This window comes from Ptiloglossa arizonensis, chromosome 7 (assembly GCF_051014685.1).
Source record: "Ptiloglossa arizonensis isolate GNS036 chromosome 7, iyPtiAriz1_principal, whole genome shotgun sequence".
NCBI lineage: Eukaryota > Metazoa > Arthropoda > Insecta > Hymenoptera > Colletidae > Ptiloglossa > Ptiloglossa arizonensis.
Window position 1 is genome coordinate 9465950 of NC_135054.1, and position 22231 is coordinate 9488180.

Genomic DNA, 22231 nt, shown 5'->3' on the forward strand with positions numbered 1-22231 from the left:
ATAGAGATAACGTATTTGTGCAAATATCGCAAACACGGGCTATTCAAAGTATCAACAAAACGACATATTCAGCAAATACAGTATATGATGTAATAAGACAAATATGTAAAATAGTCATACTGAGCATTGTATAATTTATAACGTTTTTAGCCACAGTTCGTAGACTCTCTTCATAGTACATACACTATGTTACAAAACAAAATAAAATGTACAAATCTGTAGTGTCGAAAGGATGATACAAAAAATGTTTTTTTAAGAATGAAATAATGAAAAGCTAGGTATAGAAAATGAGGAGTATGAAATGTGCAACTTAAAATTATCAACCATCGACAAAATTCGAAATACGAACGCAGTTACAGAGTATATACGTATGGTGTTTTTCGGATTATTCTTTAAATTAATTGTTTTTGTTAAACGAACACCTTGTTATGTAATTGATTTGATATATTAATTCGTTATTAATATCGGTGAACTGTATTACAGGATGAATGTAGATAGGATTTTCCTTTTTACAAAACTACCGCACGCTTTATAATGTATTGGTTGCTATCACATTTTCATACTTTATTACACATTCAAAGAAGAGCACTACACTCTCGCCTTTTATACATTTATTCTTGCGAACTCAGTAACTCTTTATACTTATTACCAACCTACAATGTATCGATTCATGTACCACAATTTGATAATGTCCGAAGTCATGTCTTCCGTTTATGAGCTGGGACGATAGTATTCTGTTCGATTATTTGCGTCATTTTATTTACACAGACAGATTTGGACAATTATTTACACTATTACTACATCAGATTGGTATGTCGTAAATTGACTTGACATTTGTCCAATTTATGTATTGCGTTTGATATGGTTTTCTTTTATGTGAGGGAATCAACCAAAGAATCCCCCGATTTCTTAGGGTGAGGTCGAGGGTAGTATGGGATTTCTCGGTGCCTTCCTTTCCAGTAGACCACTTTTATAAAAAGCCCCGTAACCGCGACATGGGGACAGAGGAACGACTCATTTCCCGTCCGCAGTCGGCGAGGCATTTATCTTATATTCTTGAGACAAGGGGTTAGTCCTCTGTATGGTGTAAAGAGAGAAGAGGGACTGGAACGCCAGACAATCAGCTACGAGGACGATTTCCCTTTGCCTCTGCTGATAAGCTCCCACTGCCGTGCATGCTCTCATCACGCTCAACAGCGAGAGATCCCCTCAATTACTCCCACCAAGCACAGTGCTCACCCATCCAAGTGGGGCACACCTCGAAGATGTGCTGCGGAGTATCCTGGTCGCCGGAATAATGCCAGCAGTGTCATCACTTGCTTACCTATACGGTGCAGATACTGTCTGAAGTAGCCATGCCTGGACAGAACGTGCACCATTTGATAGGCGAAGCTACCAAAACCTCTACCCAGCCACACCAGCAAGAGTTACAGGACAGTAGTCATAAATCTTCAGTCTATTGGCCAGTAGTGGACTGGGCCAGCCATTGTTGCGGTATTACAGGATGCGGGAAATCCCACAAATCCCCGACCCCACCTCAAGGTGTCGGAGGCATCTTTCGAAGATTTCCCCACGATAAAAAAGAGGATATTCATCGTAGCCTTGCTCAATTTTCGCGAGGAGCAAGCGACCTGCTCCATCGCCCTCCGAGGTCCTCTTCCTTGTTTAAAGAGAGGGGAACAGCGGAGTGAAGCGTCCTCTCTTCCACTCTCCACTTCTTCCTCATCCTTCTTCTCTTGGTGCTCGCGATACTGGCGCATTGCTGATCGTTTCAAGCGATTTGATTAATCCTCGATCACTGTATGGTACAATTGAATATGGTGAATACGAAGATTTCCATGCAAAGCTAAAAGATTGTGTCCTAGTGCCAAATAAGAATTGTGTACGCGTAAGAACTCTTGAGACAAGCAGCGGAAGTCATCGGCTTATCACGACTGGTATCACGATTGACCTTATATCGACCTGGAGTATGCGGCACGGGTTGCCAACATCCAAGAAATTTTATTCTAAAGTTCCTATTTATTTTTATATGAAAAATCATCCCCTTTTTGATTTTACAGTAATGTTTTGTTGTATAATTGCCACTCAGGATCTGTAGCGTGACAGAGAGTGTTCTATGCTCGTGTAGTTGTATATCTGGATTAAAATATGTAGAACATAATGTGAATAAATATATTGATTATTTTTATAGTAGTGTAAAATAAATTACATTTTAATAAAAGAAATTGCATATTAATAATAAAGATATATTATGTACAGTTATACGTAAAACTTAAATAATGTATAGTATTTGCTTGCTTATTTATGACCAAACAGTTACATGGCTACATAATATTTATTTTATTTAAAAATTATTTCGTTTATACAATACTACTTGGACAAACAAAACAGTTACAACTAGAGGTAGTCATTATTATATTAAAAATTGTAAGAAATTAACAACTTTGCCACCTCTTTTATGTTTCATTTCTCGTAAATGTTTGCATAAAGGCAAACTAAGCGCATAATAAATGTTTTAAATAACTATAATATTTTATTAAGCCAGTACTGTGCATCATAAACTCCGAATCTCGCAAACATTACTAGATTACAGAAATACTGGCAGATTCCCCAATAAGAGGTAGGTAAGACCGCGTAAGGAGATCTACTCGTGAGTAGCAGTGGCTGAAACATTTGTTATATGTTCGACAAATATAATTTACATTATAAATCTGCAATAAAAGTTAATGTTACTTATAAATATAAAAAATAAAATTTTGTACACATTGTGCTATGTGAATAATGGTTGTTTTTCAGATAATTATAACTATAAAATTAATTTCTCGATTAGATTCATATAAAAAATACTACTTTGTTTTAACTGAATTTTAATATCTACACAGAGTTTTTCATTTTATGCAATAAAAAGTGATATTATAAAATTAAGCGCCAGTTACTTGGTTAAAACATGCAAATATCTTTGTTTGTAAAGTTCCGTTGCAAGCAGGCCTACAACTGTAACTGCATTATGTAATGAATTTGCAGAATCTCTAATTAATCTTATCGAACGTTCTATGTTTCCTTTAAGATCTACATATTGCTTGCTTAATAAAAGCCTTTCTAAAGTCTGCATAGCTTTGATAGCTTCTGTACTAGGTCGAATATCCATTGAATCCAGATCGGCTGTTCTTAAAGGTGCTACTCCAGGTGAATGTGGAGTAAATCTCACTAATTGCTGCTCCGATTTTGATTCAGGTAACTGAGCCAAGCAATATACGCCTATTGCACGACTTAAAAATTTGCACCTAGATAAATGTAAAATACAAATTTGAAACTAAATACAATACAGTATTATTTGGATATTTGGATAAATTTCATTTTTCAAAGTTTTGAAAATTGTTAATTTTAAAGCTATTTGAGTAATAGCCTTAAATTTTGTTAAATAAATTGTAACTGATGAATTGATAATCGAATGAGAATTTTCGAGGACTTAAAAAAAAAAGATAATCCTCGACCTATGACAAAATTTAATTTCGTAACATTGATCATGATTTCGTTAACTCAAATTCGTCATGCGATTTATTCATTCCATTACGAATTCTTTATCTTTTAATATAAGTAATAATAATAAAAAATATAGTAATATCAAACAAATAATAATAAAAATATATAGATATACCAGATGTTAACAAAATTGTGTGTGAGACCCTTATTTAGAATAAATTCCTCGCGTGAAGAAAATTCAATATATCTTCTACTATTTTACAACCAGAAGCTTCGTTATCGAGTTATAATTAGTTGAAGTTTATTGATGGCATTTCTGGTACGCGGTACTTATGTATTGGTTTGTCCGGAAAGTTCGTGCCGGTTTTTAATGAAAATTCAAAGGCAATACATTTAAATTTCGGTATACATTTATTGAATTACATTAGGTTGTTCAATAAGTTTTGTCGTTCGATGAAACTTATTGAACAACGTATTATAGTTGCCATTTTGTCCCACAACCTTTCTCCATCTTTCATGCAACTTAAAAATTCATGCTATCTATCGAAAATCGGCACGAATTTTCCGAACAATCCAATACAATAGTTACTCACAAAATTGAGCTTTTGCACGATATAAAAATATCATTTGTTCGATAAATATAAAACAAACAATACTTGATATGCAAAATACACGCTGTTTTAACAAACAATTAACCATTAAAGAAGCTACAAATGATATACTTGCCATATTTTACTAATAGAAATAGAGAAACACAATAGATCTTGTCGTCATTAAATTGAGCGTATAAGAAGAGAATTGTTTAGGAATTATTAATTTTTTCTTTAGTAAACATTTCGTAAAAAAAAATAGAAAACAGTTTTGGAAAAAATGGTTCACAGAATTTTACGTGGTAAGTGATACACTGGTAGAATAGCACCTAAGGAAAGCAAGGAATATTTCCAAGTCAATAAACTAAGACAACTATAATATTTTTACAGCTAGAATAGTGTAATACTTTCTAAGGAAATAAAAATTAATTTATTTAATTCGGACGGTAGAACTATAGTATAGCGAAAGCCAAATATAGTATTTAATAAAAAACATACTGTCCCGATTGTAAAGCATGGAACAGGATTCTTAATGCTTTTAGACTACATAGCAGCCAGTAGAATTGATAAAATTAAATTTATTTGATAAACGAAGCCGGCAATTGTAAAATGATGAAGGATCTTCAGTTTTCTTTTGGTATAAAGATTTTAGATATTTTGATTTATCCCACCATTTTGTGTCGCTACTAATACTACTATAACCATCGGTTATACCTTTAACTTACCTAATAGAAAAGAGAGATCCTTTTCTAAGGCCAATAGCTCCTAGTATACCCCACCCTTGTTCTCCATCATCAGCCAGTGTTAACAAAATACGTGCTAAACTTTTAAGAGCTCTAGTAGCGATGATAGTATTATCACTGAATTGACATTGTCTGTATGCCAATTCGCATGTTTTAGCCCATAAGAGAGGAAGCTTTTCTTCATTGTTATCCCTAAATAAAGAATACTTGATCAAATGTAAATATATCAGTATACAAATTTGTATATGTTATTACTTACATTGGCCTCACAGCTTCAATCCAATCAACCAAATTTATAAGAAGCATTCCTTCTTCTTTAATATCTCGACACGATGGAAGTCGTTTAAGTAAAATAGAATAGAGTACCAAAAGTCTTCCTTCAGAAACTAAGACAGTTTCCACTGGTGGTTGGCGAGGTACCGTTGATTGCAAAATTGTCAACACTGAAGCCCATGTTGGTTGAACTTCTTCAGATACTAATGTAAATTGAAACAAAAGGTACAATTACATAAGACGAACATGATTTATATAAATGAGAATTAGTAAATATTATATAAGTGTCCATAAGAAACATAGCAGCAATTATGCTGAAACCTAGTGCTTCATTCATCATTCTAAAATAAGCATAGAAATTCGCTCATTCATATTTTCTGGAATGGATAGGTGGCTTGTGGTGTATCTTTTTTGTATCTCTTTTTGAACGGTTTAACCTTTTCCTGAATAATTTTTTCTTAGCTTAGAGAACACAGGTATAATTTCTTATTATAATTCTTGAAAGATTTATATTAACTTTTGAAGTTTTATGCATTACCCTTTACCTGGTGTTATTTCATTATTTTAAAACGCTTTATAAAACCTATACTTTAATTATTAAGAAACATTATGTAAACTTTTATCTTACACACCATTAAATTTAAAATATGCTTCCAATGCAGCTTCCATTAATTCTCCAAGTATACATGGTGAAGTAATTGCTATGGTTACAACTCTAAGTAGACCCATAAGAATTGGACAGGTAGCTGTTCTTTTTAAAAACCATGAACTCCAACTAGTACGAAGATTTTCCATAAGAAGTTCACTTTGATTTAAAGTATGAAGCTGTTCAATTATTAGTAAACTTGCTTCTGTTATTTGTTGTGATTCTGGAACAGCTGGAAAGTATTGGTATTTTTTATTAATCATTTTATTGTAAAAAATGAATATCTGATATACAAAAAATATTGTACTCACTATTCATAATAACAGCTTCCATATCATCTAACATTCTTAATAATGTACTAATAAATAATTTTGGATTTGCAGATAATAGAGACTTATGTCGAGTTGCACAACTGATCAATAGTTTTGCTGAAGAACGAACATACATTTGTTTCTTCTTTAATGTAGTCGGATGAAAATGAGATACAGAAGGATCATAGCCTGCTGATACCTTTATCAAACTATAATATACAATTTACTAAAGCACATACTGTATATCCCTGTGATAATTAAACTATTATATTAAAATCATACATACTTATTTATAGCAATATCTATAGGATGACATTGATCAATGTCAACATAAAGAATAACTTTTGGATCACAACTCATAACATACCAATTAATTATTTGATCATATGAACTTGCATCTAGTAAATGCCACGAAAATTTTTCAGCTTCGGTAATTAATTGAATTGTTTTATCGCTCTAAAATATAATATCACTATTTCAATATAAAAACTATATAAAATGAAACGATAAATTTTCAAACTAGAATATAATATGAAATATAAAATTACTTTATAAAATGAACTGTATCTATCAAATTTGTTTTGTATCAATATTTCTTTTTAATTTACCTGTCTAACATTTGGTTCGTTGGATAATTTTACCAGTAAATTTAATAAACAAACGTGCATTCTCGATGCAGTAGATAATGACTGTGTCGTTAGAAAATCGTTGATCCAAACTGACCAATTGAGGCATGTAAATATACTGCCAAGAAATAAGTGACTATCTGGTAAATATTGGTCAATCACTTTTATCATAAATTCTATATCACATACACTCGGATAAAGATGATCCCATGGTAATGATAAAAAATTACCATGAATAACATTTAAAATATGATCTTTAACTGAAGTATGTGCAAAATTAGTAACATAAAACTGCCAAACATAGGAAAGAATTCTACTGGATGCTGGTAATGTATCAATAATAAAACGAATACATTCAACAAACATTGCTACAATTTTGTTAGCATAAGAACCGTCTGTAACAATCCATGGTAATAAAACAGATCTATCATCTGTAAGTTGTTGAATCCATGCAGCAGTTGGTTCCTTTAAATTACGTGTCCAATATGGTGTAATCCAAGGTGCATACATTTCACTTAAAACTGGCCATATTTTCTCGCATACTTTAAATGATAAAATACAATTAATATATTAAATAAAACTTAGGGTAAATTTTAAATGCTTACATTGATCTCCTAATGAACCTCTATCAAATTGAAGAGTAAGCACAACAAGAGCATGACCTATCATACCAAGAAATATCGTTAACGGTTCGTTGTAAACTCTATATTTTGGATACAATCCATAAAGACCATACTGTAAACGCTCTTGCATAAAATGTTGACACAATAATATGGCTGTATCGTACATCTGTAATGAAGTAAAAACATTGAAATTCATTTTGAACATACTAATAAATCATAATGAAGATTAAAAAATAAAATTTATGCACTGTAGATAACTGAACAAACCTCTTGTCGAGAAAGAAGTCTTTGTTCAGTAGCATAGTGACGAATGTCATCTCTAATTTTAGAAGATTGGATTGAAAATACATTTTTTGGTTTACCACTTAAAGTTCCTAATAAATCTCGCCAAACATCTAAAGATAAGTTTTGACTTTCACTACTTTTTAATATAGCACTCAGAACTTCGCCATAATGTTCGGGAAATTCATGTAGTAAAATAAGTCGTAAATGATTTCTAAATAGCTATAAGAAAAAGTGTGTTACCATTTCATAGATGAATTAAAAGTTTATGTATAATACAGTATAAATAATAAACTTTAATCTACATGAAATATACAAATACCTCATGTAAAACCAATTTTTCTTCTTCTGGATTAAAACCTATATTACAAAGAGCTTTAGATACCAAATCTATGAACATTGATCGCTCACTCAACCTAGGACGTCTGTAATTTAACCAACTCCCAATATCAAACTAAAATAAGAATGAAAATAGAAACATATGCCATATAAATTACAAAATATTTAAAACATTAATTATTAACGTGTGTGATATATATTGCCGGTAACATACTTTTGATAACAATACAAAACAGAGATCATGATTCTGGCCAGTAGATAATTTAACAATTGTTTGATACATTTGTAAAAATTTCGAAGCACCACCAGTAACAGGTGTAAAATATGGTCCAAGCAAACTTCCAAGATCTGGTCTCTGAATTAGAGTGCTTAATAATTGTGGACCTTGATTTTCTTCGCCACTAATAAATAGCTTTTAAAATATTAACATTAATAATGTTTCAATTAAATATATTTTTATAAACTACACAATAGCACTTACTTGCCCTAACTTTTCTAGACAAGTAGCAATAGCTTGTTTTGTTGGTGGACACAATGCTGCTTCTTCTGTATAACATTCTATAAGATAATAAAATAATTTAACTCCACTTTCTTGAATTTGGTATAGTGCAGTTGTGTTTTCACTGGTTCGAATAAAAGTTACTTCATGTTCCAACATTCTGTAAAAAAAAGAAAAAAATTCATTTCATATGGATACAAATTTCACTGCAAACTAAAAGAATTGCTATTATACATACGCAATTACATGATCTAAAAAAACACATCCCTGAGTGACTTTACTAGGAGGAGGCTGACTTGCTTTTATTAATAAGTTTTCATACTCTGCTCTATTTTGAGTTATCACATCAGCAACTCCTTCATTAACGTGAGCTTCAGCTACCTAAATATTAAAATACCATATAAATAATGCAGTATTAGTAATATATTCACAGTAATGATAAAATAATATTTAATTATACATCTATAATCGTAAAAGTATTATCATTGTTACCTTAATCCTAATTACTGCTGGACCAGCGCAATGAATAGTAGGTGGTGTTCCTAACCTAGATCGTAATTGATTTAAAGGTGCTGGATCACATAATGCATGCAATATTACTTGATTTTGTACTTCTCGATAAAGTTTAGGTACTAATTGTAAAAAATTACAATCTACTGCTGTATGTTCAGCGATCATTAAATTATATGTCTGAGCATATTCTAATATAATTTTAAGATATGGCTTAATTAAATTAATGATTGCATTATAGTTGTATAAATTATCTGTGTTTATACAATTAAGAATTTTTTGATTTCGATTTATACATGGTGGTGGAACAGGATGTTCATATGTAGTCAATCTTTTAAATATTCTTTGTAATGGATCAGCTATCTCTGAGAATGTGATTGATGTATTAATTTCTTTCCCATATTGATTTTCACAATTTCTGTAACATATACGTTGCCATTCTTGGACTGCATTTATTTGGTTTTGCTGTACTGTCCAGTAATCAACATATTCTAACCATGGAGTCTACTTAAACAAATATTATACAAAATATTACGTTTCTGTATATTCATAATAATTGAGTTAGAAAAGTTTGTATCTTACCCAATCATCTTGAGCGAGTAATACTAATTTTTGTGTCATGTATTGTGGTGGTAATGCTGATAGATAAAGACCTGGTTCTTGCAGCCTTGGTTCCTCAAGCCATAAACTTAATGTTTTATAAAATCTGCAAAAATATAATCATAGTATTTTTTTCTTTAAATTTATTACATCAAATATATTTGAATACAATATACTTTGCTGCATTAAAATAAAATGTTCGTCTTTCATCAGTAATTGGTTTTCCATTATCTAAATTTTGCTCTCCTTTTACTTGAAAATATGTAGTAGTATCATGTAGTCGTTTTTTTAATTTTTTAAAATAACTTAAATTAATCATGCCTTCAAAAAATTTTTCACCAATTCCTCCATGATCAATAACTCTGAAAAGATAATAAATTGTAATTGCAATACATAAAATATGTAAAACTCAAATTTGTCTCCTATCAAACAAAACAAACCCTGATGTTGTTGGAACTCTGGCAAGAAACAAAGCAAAAAAATTTTGCCATAAAAGAGGAAGAATAGGATGATCCATAGGAGTATCTAGTGCCTGTTGAGACCAACGGTGTATAAATAATGCATTACCTCCAAAAGGTTGCATTTTTACTGTTATACAAGCTCTCTGAAAAAAGAAAAAAAAATGCGATGTAAAAAATACGAACATTCGATATAAGTAATGTATAACTCTTTTAAAAGATTATAAGTATATGCAGTACATTAGTTGAAGCGTACCTTAATAGCAGTATCAAGTGATATTTTGGACTGTATTGACAACTCTCGTAAAATTTCACGCCACAATCCAGTCTTAATTTCCTTATTGTATTGTTCAATTGAAAATATCTGATAAACAACCCAAATCGATTGCATAGATCCTCCTAAAAGACTTGTGGAATTTGAGGAACCAGTAGCCCAATTTAAAAATGATTCAAATGATGTTATTAAATTCCGATTCGAGGTGGTATTCTGAAAATAATTAATTAAATTATAAACTCCCTGTATCTTAATCAAAGGAGGGTATTAAAAAATGCCCATTTTTGCCATTGCTTGAAAATGAAAAATTTATGGAATAAAATTCTTAAACTTAAGTTAAACAAAATGCACAAAAAGTGCTGTTGAATTTATTGGCATGCTCATTAAAACTAAATGTAGCATCATCGCAAGATCGATGATACATGGTTTTCAAAAAAGAAGACAATATATTTATTATCATAGGAAGCTTATCTCTACTCTGGACGTGCAAATTGTTCTACACTTACAAGCCAAGACAAAGAACGTGTTAAATTCAGATGCATATTTGAATGAAAAAATATTTTAGTAACTTATATTAGCAATTCAATACAATCTACACAGTAATAAAAATATAAATTTAACTTGGCCTTACAGAAAGAAGACTTTGAAAAATATTCTCCACTGTTGCTTTTGCTTCTAGATGTAAAAATGAAACACTGATCACTGTGTCTATTAAATACAGTACACTTTGATCTTTATTCCAACCTGGTACAAGTAGCAGTATATTCAACCACAGATATACAAATTTCTCTGGATTTTGTAAACAATATCTGTAATAATAAATAAATAAATTACTATTCAATGCATTCTTTTAAAAAATATGATCAATTTACCTTTTAAAATTATATAAATGTGATTGTATCATGTTTGAAAATTGTTTCAATATTGTTCCAGGAAATTCTGTAGTTATAAAATTTTTGGCCATATTCGAGTAGGATTTATCGGCCGTAATTAGGGAAATAATTAAATTAACAAACTTTTTATTTTTTGATAATGAGTCAATACACTCCAAGAACAATGGTACAATATGATGTAAACATATAAGTACTTGCTCATATTTAGAATAACACTGTAATATCTGTAACTGACTGAAACCTTTTGAACATATCAAAGGTACAGAGTGACCCCATAATGTCATAAGTGTTGCTAAATAACATGCAATTGGTTGCTTTTCTCGTGTACCAATTACTAAAATTTCCAAATATGAATCAGAATCCATGTCAGGTATACAAGAAAATGCGTCTGTAGGATTCATTAACACATGATGGCAAACAGCTTCACTTTGATCAAGTTGGTGTAATCTAAGTTTTGAAATTATTTCCCATGCCCAGAATGAAAAAGCATGTTCGGCATTCTGAGGTCTTATTATTGATGAGACCTGTAAATTTTTATTTAGTATAGGAAAATTTAATAATTCATGATTGTGAAGAATATATACAGTATTTAAAAACAAACTTGCCTGCTTTACACCCTCTGCTAATAAAGATACAGGTTGGATAGGAAAATCAGGTGCATATTTCATTGTAAGTTCAACAATTAATAATGCTATACGTCTATGTAACTCAATGGGAAGGTATAAACTACCATTTCTGTAATATATATATATATATATATATAATTTTTTTTGGAGATATTCATAAAAAAAATTCTTATTATACTAAATTATGTTCCATCCCCAAAATTAAACATTTTTATTGTTTAATATATATATAAATGGAATAAAAAATATATAAATATATATATATATATAAATAAATTAAATCATTAAATATATACAGGATGTTTACTTACAGGTGGACATCCTTTTAGAAAATGATTTTAAAAGCCAAAATAAGTCGAAATCAAAAATAACAAATTTGCAATTGAGGCTCTTTATTTATCAACGTATCAGGGAGATATTGTTGTAAAGATTAGTGTCATCAAGATAAATTTCGAGACAATTTTGACTATTAAAAACAAATACATTTTTTGAATATGTGAATATGTATATAAACGTATGTATTGTCTTTTTTTTCTAGTTAAAAAAAATGGTTTTGTTTACATTTTCTGTAAATATATATTGAATACAATATGCGTGTTAAATATTACACTATGATTCGAAATATAAAAAATTACAACACCTTCGAAACATGCACGCGTGGAGTTTCTATAGCCGTTTCTTAAGTTAATTGTTGTTTATACTGTAGTTTTAAAATATGAATAATGTTGAATTTTATTGATGCATAAATTAAAAAAAAAGAAACATTACAATTGTAATTTACTGTTCACTAGAAAACAAACAAATTCTTTTTTACTAACTCAGACACGAAGCCTGAAACGCAATTTGTAATTTTTTATTTTCGTCTCATTATGAATTAGAATCACCCCTTAAAAGAATATCCACCTGTAGGTAACCCCCAGTATATTAAATATATATACACAAAACATCAAAATATGATGAGACAATCTGAGGTATACAAATTCCTCACTCTAAAAAATATTAGAAAGTCTGTTTCTATTTTACAATTGTTGCAATATAAATGAAATTTAAAAATCTGACTATAATAAACGCTTCTTACATTTACTTTTAAAAACAGTTCTCATTTTCACTGATACGTTAATGAAAATCCAGAAAACAGCTCTAGCTAAACAAATCGGTCAAACTATCAACGTGCCGCTGTTTACCGTGCAGTAGGGTGGATATAGTTATGCATATTTGATAAATTTTTTTTTGGAGATATTCATAAAAAAAATTCTTATTATACTAAATTATGTTCCATCCCCAAAATTAAACATTTTTATTGTTTATATTACAATAAATTTTTTCGTTCTCTTTCGACATGAGAAATTTGCACACTTCTACTTGCCTCATCTTTCTCTCTCTCTCTCTCTCTCTCTCTCTCTCTCTCTCTCTCTCTCTCTCTCTCTCTCTCTCTCTCTCTCTCTCTCTCTCTCTCCCCCTCAATTCAAATAAATTAAGAATTGCTTTTACTTATCAAAACCCCAATTCAAATGCGTAAGAATTAAACGAGCTAAATGATTCTCAATTGATGTCAGTGGATATTGATGTAACAATCCCGAAATAATTTTTATATCTTGTTCTTGTAGTATCCATTTGTCCATTTTTAGTTCAGTAAATAAATATAAACTTAGCTAAAATTAATAAATTTCAATTTAATTTACAAATTTATTATATATAAATAAATGTATAGCAGAGTTTTATAACTAAGTATTTTTACCTTTCCAGCTGATATAAAGTTATCTTTTAATTTATGTAAAATATCTGATAGAAGTGAAGGATATTTATTTGTTAAGTTTGATAAAAGAGATCGAACATCTTTTGAGCAAGAATCTTGTGTTTTTTCACTAAGAAATCCAATCTACAAATAACGATTATTATTAAAATATTCAGACTATGATTATTGTCTAACATTTAAAACTTATAACATAAAACTTTAAACATACTCGAAATAAATTAATCGTTGTCGCTTTTACAAAGTCATAATCTTTGTCACCTCTTGCCATGGCCATGTTAGCAAAAGTTGTTAAAAGATAATATGATTCATCTGCTGGCATACTGCTTAATATTTCTTCAAATTTTTTATGAAGTTGCGGGCAATTTAATTCATTCTCCCAATCTTCAATGTTATCACAATATCGGAATCCATATTTGAGTTTATTATTTTTTTAAATTTTCTTATTGCATAACTGTACTTACTCTGTATGCATACACCAGAAGTAGTTTGCGCAGAATCAGTGTGCAAAATATAAAAAATCTGCCACAAAGTATTTGTGGATATTAAATGATATGGGACAGCAGCTAAATATTGCCACGCACCTAAACGACGCGAAGAAAATATACAAAGAATTGCTCTCAGAAAAAAACAATCATATTCAACTTGAAGTTTTAGTAATATTGATTCATCCATAATCTGTAAAAACAAAATATAAGAATTTTGTACAGTAATACTTTTATAATTATATAGCAACATTTTCATATAAAGTAATAGTATAAAATTACCTGACTTTTATCAAATTCTTCCCATTGGTCACTGGCATACTGCACAATATCTCTAATTAATGCACTTAATCGTTTAGTTAATTGTCTATATCTTGGAGAATCGTATGTTTTCAAGCCTTGTTTTAGATGTTTAACAATTATTGTAAAAAATGCGAACATTCGTAACATGTGATGATGAGTGATAGAATTTTTGTCTTGATAATATCTGTTATTCTGACACTGGATGTACAAAACATGTTCAAATACTTTATTAAAAGGAATTTGATTTAATAAAGAAATGAGATCACTTTCAAATAGATTTGCCCCAGTATTATATATATCTTCATCTTCCTCTCCATCTTCATCCAGCATTACCCAAACTGAATCGCCAGGACTAGGTACTGTATCTTGTAATGATATTCGTACCTAATCAAAATAACAAAATTTATCGCATTTATATAAATATTGTATATTACAAAGCAATTACTTAAATACCTGTTCAAGAAATGTATCTCTATCTTTGATTGGTGATAGAATAACAGCCAATGTAGCTATTATGTGATCTAAGTACGGATCATTTAGTGAAGATGTACTTAATTTGTTAAACTCTTGCGGTACTGGCATTTGAACATAATTACATGCCCAATTCATTACACCACCAGGGCATCTTAAGATATGATTCAATAGGAATAAATGATCTTGCCAATTTGCTACTTTCAATAAAATTGCTACTAGTTTTGAAAGCCATTCTCTAGTATCTGTTACAAACTTTCCATCTTTTAATAATTTTCTTTGAAAATTAAACAATATAGTTATGCACATTCTAATTTCAACTAGCTGTGGTGATATTTGTAGAGGTGTGTTGTCTGGTATCAGATTTACAAGTACATTTTCAGGAAAATTTATTAATTCCTTACAAGACATGTATACTCTTTGAATATAATATTCAATTTGTAATCTTAATAATTCAGCTTCATAACAGTACAATGCTTGGGTATTATGCAATATATCTTTTATTGTTGATAAGTTTCTGGACAAAACTACTAATGCTTGTTGATTAAAGTGTGCAATGAAGTATTCATGTGTAGCAGTAACTGGATTTCCATCTTGACATTCCCCTGTTTCTGTGATGTAGTCTTTCTCTGAGCACCATAATTGATTTTGTGTTTCTCTACAAGTTTTTTTTAAAATTTCCAATTCATGTGAATTGATAATTAAATGATTTCTTACACGAACATAATTCCTTAAAAGCTCATGTAATTTATGTTGCTGTCTAATTGTACTACCTCTAAGTTGAGTTTCTGTAAATTCTGAAATAAATGTATCAATCAATGCTAACTCTTGGTTATTATATAGCAATGTTAACTGACTATCTGTAAATGGTGTAATTTCTTTAAAAGTAGTATGTATGCCATTCATGGTATCTATTACAGATTCTAACTGTTTCTTTGTTTGCTTATCACATATCACATTTTTTGAATCTGATGTATTTGATGTAGATTGTGGTAAATTTGATACTGCAATTTCACTATTAAAAACTTCTATATCAGGCACAGTATCTACTACATCCACTGTTGAAACCAATGTCTTAACAGACTGCACTTTTTCTTCCAAGATGTCTTTTAAGGGTGCTAAAACGGCGATTTCACCCTAAAATTGATATAAAGGTATCTGTTATAATTATTTATAATAAAATAATATCATGGCAATGAGGCATCATAAATTCCTATAAATATATTTACATTATAGAGATATAATATACTAAATTTTGCGCTATAAATTTACTTTCGTGAATATTAGATATCTTTGTATCTATAAATAGAATGTTTTAATACTGCTAAATTCTAAAACATATCATAAATATAAAAGATTAAGACATTTGCAGTTTAGAGTTCTATTGATTTTCAACTTAAATAGATACAAGAACAGCTGATAACAAACACATTGATTATATCGCATAACATTAGAGTAAAAAGTAACATATTAATGAAAACAATTTAGGTGGCTTTACACTTTCAAGTATAGTTCGAATTCACAAAAAGAGAGTCAAGTTTGTCTTGTGTAAATTTCAATAAAATCATATAGGGCAGCAGGTTTCTACCTTTGAAGACTACAAGGGTAATTTTAGGTCTAGATGGCTAGTTGTTTTCAAAACAATAGAAGCCAAAATTTTGGAATGGCCAGTTTGTAGTTTAGTATAAGACAAATGACTATTGTTTTAACAATTACAATTATAGCTTAGTAGAATGCCAATGTTGAAATTCAAATATCATTAAAATAAATTTTTCTGATTTTATTCATGTTTAGCAAGTTATTCATTATTAGAAAAATAATTTAATAGTAAAAAAGCAAGATTTTAAATATTAGTAACATAATTGTATTCTATGCTTTCAGATATAATAAAATATATCATACAAAGAGTCAAAGCATCAATTTTTATTATACTACAAACTGCTGGGAAAAAAATGGTTATTTACATTTGGCATTTATATTGATTCATATTTATGTATATTTGTGGGGAAATTAATTGTTGTTAATATTTTGAAAAATAATTTCATTCTTATCAAAAGGTTATTGACAATAGGAAAGTGTTAGCTATTAATTCTGACCAAATACTGTCATTAAGTGTCAGAATCAGAAGATGAATAAATGCTGTAAACATTTGTTAACTTACAATTTGTATTATATAACAATTTAAAGAAAAAATTTGATTTATTATACTGTTTATACTGAAATAAATATATGTAATTATAAAATATGGTTCTAAATATATATTATTCCTTAAAATTATAATATTTATTGTAATTATTTTACTATTAAACAGCCATTTTTTCCTAACAGTTCATAATATACTGAAAATTTATAATTTGACTGTTTGTATGAGAAATGTTACTTGATTATATACAACGGTCCACAAACAAATTACATTACTTATATTTAAAAACAAGTTTTTACAATTATTTTTAGCATTAAATTATTTCACTAATAATAAACAACTTACTTAAACTAAAAATGTACAAAAATTTGTTGTAGTAACATATGAACACAAATAGAAAAATTAGCATTCAGTTACTACATATACTACTATGCCACAATTGCTTTTGCTTAAGAAAGTTTTCTGTTCTAGAAATCTATTTTTTATGCCTTTCTTGGGATTCTTTTTCAAAGAAATTATGAGACTTTTTGTATAGGCTGTTCGTACACAAATTTACTAATATCTGGAGTATATAAACTATTTTTTCAATTAAGAATAGTTAAAATTATACAAATTGTTTTGTTTCATAGAGTTTGTTAAAAAAAAGTGCCTTATTGGTTGACATTATTCTGGCTCTTCTGCTAATCTGGAACAAAAAAATGAAATACCACCTTTTTTTAATACGAATATAAGAATGATGTGACCCAAAATAGAGTAAAAATCTTAATAATTAAAAAAATAGCAGTTCTTTGAAATTCAAATATTAGTGTTTTTTATTTTTTTTCGTTTTTAGTATGTTAAAAACAATGATAAAAAATCAAGGTTTATTTAAAATTTTAATTCATGCAATAATGGCACATCTGCTAAAGATTTTGCCCAAATTTGAAGTCTATTGGTCAACTAAATATTGGGATAGTGTCAGCCATACTAAAAAATGTGATTTTCAGAAAAACTCAATTAAAGTTTTTCCTATTAGTTCTATAAAAATATGTTTACTTACAATTAATCCAATAGTTTAAGACCATATAATGGACTTTCCTCTTGTTTAAAGAGCTCCTGCTTGATTTCTCTGTGGTTGGTCTAAGCCTTCTTTATTACTTTGGATGACTGATGCTTTGAACAACACATCCTACTTTCATCTAGAAAATTTATATACACATCCATTTGTTGGACAACAGTTATTCCCAGTGCACAAAATACACAATATATTATAAAAACCTCCATTGAATATGCGCACAACTAAAAATGAAACAATTTGAATGGTTGTTACTCCCCAATGTATGCTTGAAAGCAGTAATTCTAATTAAAGAATTCAATAATCCATTACTATTTCGTGTTTCTGTTCACAAACTTCAGCAGTTCTTGTTCGAAAGAATTAGCAAGTAAACTCATTTAGTTTACTGGTGGTTTTCACTTGTTGTCACATACACCAAATAAAAAAACAGTACAAATTTTGTTGTACTTCGGTTGATAGAACTTTTATAGTACAATATGACCCATATGGCATTTTTCATTTCAAGAAGCAATTGAAAATTTCTGTGAGTAGCCAATTCAAAAAATTTGGTCAATTTATCAGTTGATTTTCCCTGCTTTTACCACCAATGGCCTTATTGGTTTTTTTCGTGCTATGTAATCATGTGCCCACTCTTTTCTCTAGATGACCAACATGTTTTTTCTTTGGCATAGTTATTATTCTACCATATAATTGAACTTTTAAAATTCCCTTATAGGTTTTACTATTCTCATTTTCAATATACATAGTATATTTTTCACTGTACTTTTCTTCTAAATTCAAAAACATTTCAATGATATCATAAATTTTCATTTTAACAACACTACTACCATGGTTCATGGTGTAATGTTCCTTATGTTCTTTACATTACTTGTTGTACTCAATATCTTTGTCCTTTTCATTCAACAAACTACAACCTTATACAAATTTAGATTTAATAATTGTAATGACAACTCTTTTGCTGTATTTTGCAATGATAGTAGAAATACTAAACTAAAACTCCTTTTCCTTCATGTTCCCTTTTCAAAATTGTTAAATGTTCTAAAACATTTCAGGATTGTTTTTTCCTCCTTTTTTCTTTTTTAACAGCTCTTGAGTAATACACTTGTAGATAACTGAAGTAATGTAATGGATATTTTGAAGGCAACCGTAGTATGTATTGATTGATATCTTGACAGATATCTATCAAGATAAATTAAGGCTCTCTCGACATTATGATTACAATTTGCTGTTTTATTCCAAAGGATTTTTCAACATATAGAAATGAGTTGATATATTAATTCCACACTTACACTACACTGCAATTTTAAAACCCAGACCACACTTGCAAGTATTATATCTCACTATTGCACTTTCCTTCACCAATAAAGATATAGCAGAAAAAAAATAAAAAATGTAGTGTTCAAATATATTAAAAATAATTATATCATAAAAATGTTTATTTTGTAATTTTTCAAGTTATATACTCAGAAGATTGAAACCTTTCTTCATAAAATATTGATTTTCATGGTATTATCTATGTGTTGGTTGTTCTGCATGAATATTTCTTGCTTTTGTTTTCTATATTTAATATCTGCTACCTTTGATTATTTAAACTAAACTACTAGACCTAACTAAACTACGAGATCTAAAAGAACATTCTTCGTAAACCAGGATTCTTTGACAATGAAAGTCAAATAAGGGTGAAAAATATATCTGTCAATATGCTACAAGTGCACAATGCGACTGTGAGCTGTATTCTTCAATATATACTTTAAGGAAATAAAATTTAAAAAAATCGATTTTTGTAAATTTGTGATCAGAATATCCCTTAAAGAACATATTTATAGGTACTAAACTATCAACTGATGTTTCCAAAATTTTAACTTTCTTTTTCTGGAAATGGATAATCATATGCATCCAAAATTAGTACGATGTTCTTCACAAGTACAAACCTACCAATGTATAACATTTTATTGAAATCAGCAGTTAGTTTTGTCTCTTTCTTTGTTACTCACAATCATTGTAATAAAGCCTATTATGTAAATTGTAATTTTTAAAAGATATAGAAATAATAGATATGGTAACTAAATAATAGATTTGTAATAAAAAGTGAACATTTTTGAATTAGTGTATTCCATAGGTATTACGTTAATATTGTTAATCCAATTTAATGATATAAAATTGTTTTTATCCGCCTTTATATAAAAGACTGACAGATTAAAAGTATTAAAAGAAATACCTTATTAGTTGGTAGTTTTGAACTATGTTCTGCTTCTTGCATAACTCTTTCAACAGTTTGTTGTTCATAAACCTCGGTATCAATCGAAGCAGAATGTAATTCACTTTCCATATTTTCAATACCTACACCTTTGGGAAAATTTGTAGGAGATTCCCCAAGCAAACATTCAAATTCTTCCAACGTCGGAACATCTGGTATCTGTTGGTCTATACTAAATTGCTTAGTTTTATCCTTTCCTTGCTTCTAAAAATATATATGTATGTACATATCTTATTATGACACACTGAATTTACATATAAAAATGAAATTAATAATAGTAAATGTAAATGTTACGATGTACAGATTTACTTTAGCTTAATATGCATGGATATATTGCTATTTTTCTTAAACACAATGTTTTGATAAAAAAATAGTAACAAATTAAAGAATAATTGTAATACATTTAATGAAAGGAGAGAAATGCAGAAAATAAATATTTACCTGTCGTTTTAGTACCTCCATATTTTATAAATATAGGTATAAAAGTAAAAGAACAAATTTTTTGTAATGTTCTTTTCACGTGTGTAATTCAAACATGTTACATAGCATGTAAATATAAAGTACAAAGAAATAAAAGAATTGTCTATCACGTAACAACAAATTTCTTTTGTACCATTCTACATATCTACTGATATCATTGGTACTTTGAAATCCAGGCTATTATTTGTATGATCTATTACGTGCAACAGTACAATGAGATCCTACTAGAACTAAATTTATTGATTCTCATATTACGTAGTACCATAATGTTGTTCTTCTTTCTTGTAGGCGGTTAATTAATTTTTCACTTATCTTTTCATCGACCGAGATTCGAGTTTAAGATGAATATGCTGTTATTCGGTGGTAAACTGCGGAATTATGCACGAAATTAATCGATTGTACATGAAGAAACAAACAATAACCTGTATTTTCAAATTATTGTTTTCCTTTCTTACAATATTAACACCATGTTTATCTTTTTAGGCAAAACATATATATTTGTGCATAGTATTACAACAAATAAAAACAGTTAACTAACTATCAAAAATAACTATTGCATATCACTTTTCGTATTTTTATAATGTCGTATCGCGCGTTTATTGTACTGTACTATCACATAAACACAGCTCTAACATCACGTGACAAGAACGTTTAATAAGAGCGAAATTCGAAAGACAAATAACACTTGAATTATAACCGAAAGTGTATAAATATATATGTAGATGTGCAGGGTGTCGCATAAGAAAAAAAAATACCTAATTACCAGAGTTGAGAACATTTTTATTTAGATGCCAAATATAGAATACCAATTACACTTTATCTAAATAACCTTTTATTTCATTTACTTGTTACTCGTTACTCGAATAACTTTTTTTTTCAAAGGAAATAGTCGCATTGTCGCAATATTCGATATATAACAAAAAATATTTATCTACACCATCTTTTATTAATTATGAATTCAGTATAAAATAATAATTGCGTTTGTTTCGCAATTAAAATTATGTCGAAATATTCAAAATTAAATTTCAGAATTTGTAATATTTAAAGAAAAGAATCCTGTTCTACATGATGTAAATAATTAAGAAAAATGTAAGTTTTTCATACTTAGTTTACTATAAAACAATTTATTTGAATATAAACATAAATACATCAATAATTATTTTCATAATACATATCAATACATTATCTTTCTCTATCCATTCCTATGTAACTGACGATTGTTTATTTGTATTTGTTATAATTAATATTGATTCAATGACAACTCTATATTATATAGATAATGAATATTTACAGGACATCAGAAAAATTACCACATTCTATATTTATTTATATTAACAAGAAAGCATTACATATTCTCTTTGTAATACCACTGTTTATATCATAAACATTGAAAAATGCAAAATTTATTACAATATATTGTATAAACATTTTAAATATAATGATACTGATATCATTTTTAAATTAAATTGTATTGCGCTATTGCTGACTTATTATTGGGAAAAGTATGTG

The 22231-nt window shown here is 28.9% G+C and overlaps 1 protein-coding gene across 4 annotated transcripts; it reads right to left on the minus strand.

The window, feature by feature from the left end:
• Positions 1–2316: 2316 nt before the first annotated feature.
• Positions 2317–21319, minus strand: Epg5 (ectopic P-granules autophagy protein 5). Of its 4 annotated transcripts, XM_076316935.1 has the most exons (30): positions 21178–21314; positions 20684–21090; positions 20204–20446; positions 14771–15925; positions 14297–14701; positions 13994–14207; positions 13741–13913; positions 13515–13655; positions 13268–13428; positions 11756–11885; positions 11130–11674; positions 10889–11066; positions 10240–10470; positions 9966–10129; positions 9702–9887; positions 9508–9631; positions 8908–9429; positions 8654–8796; positions 8398–8575; positions 8131–8328; positions 7900–8031; positions 7563–7799; positions 7278–7461; positions 6655–7214; positions 6333–6502; positions 6047–6255; positions 5722–5967; positions 5076–5292; positions 4799–5008; positions 2317–3284 (listed from the first exon to the last, which is right to left on the minus strand). In XM_076316935.1, exons 2-30 carry the CDS (start codon positions 20702–20704, stop codon positions 2933–2935), a joined length of 7629 nt encoding a protein of 2542 aa, XP_076173050.1. In that variant the 5' UTR covers positions 20705–21090; positions 21178–21314; the 3' UTR covers positions 2317–2932. The 4 variants fall into 4 exon arrangements, with proteins under 4 accessions (XP_076173050.1, XP_076173051.1, XP_076173048.1 ...); XM_076316936.1 differs by having other exon boundaries at positions 20204–20443; positions 20684–21319; XM_076316933.1 differs by having other exon boundaries at positions 20684–21319.
• Positions 21320–22231: the final 912 nt, after the last annotated feature.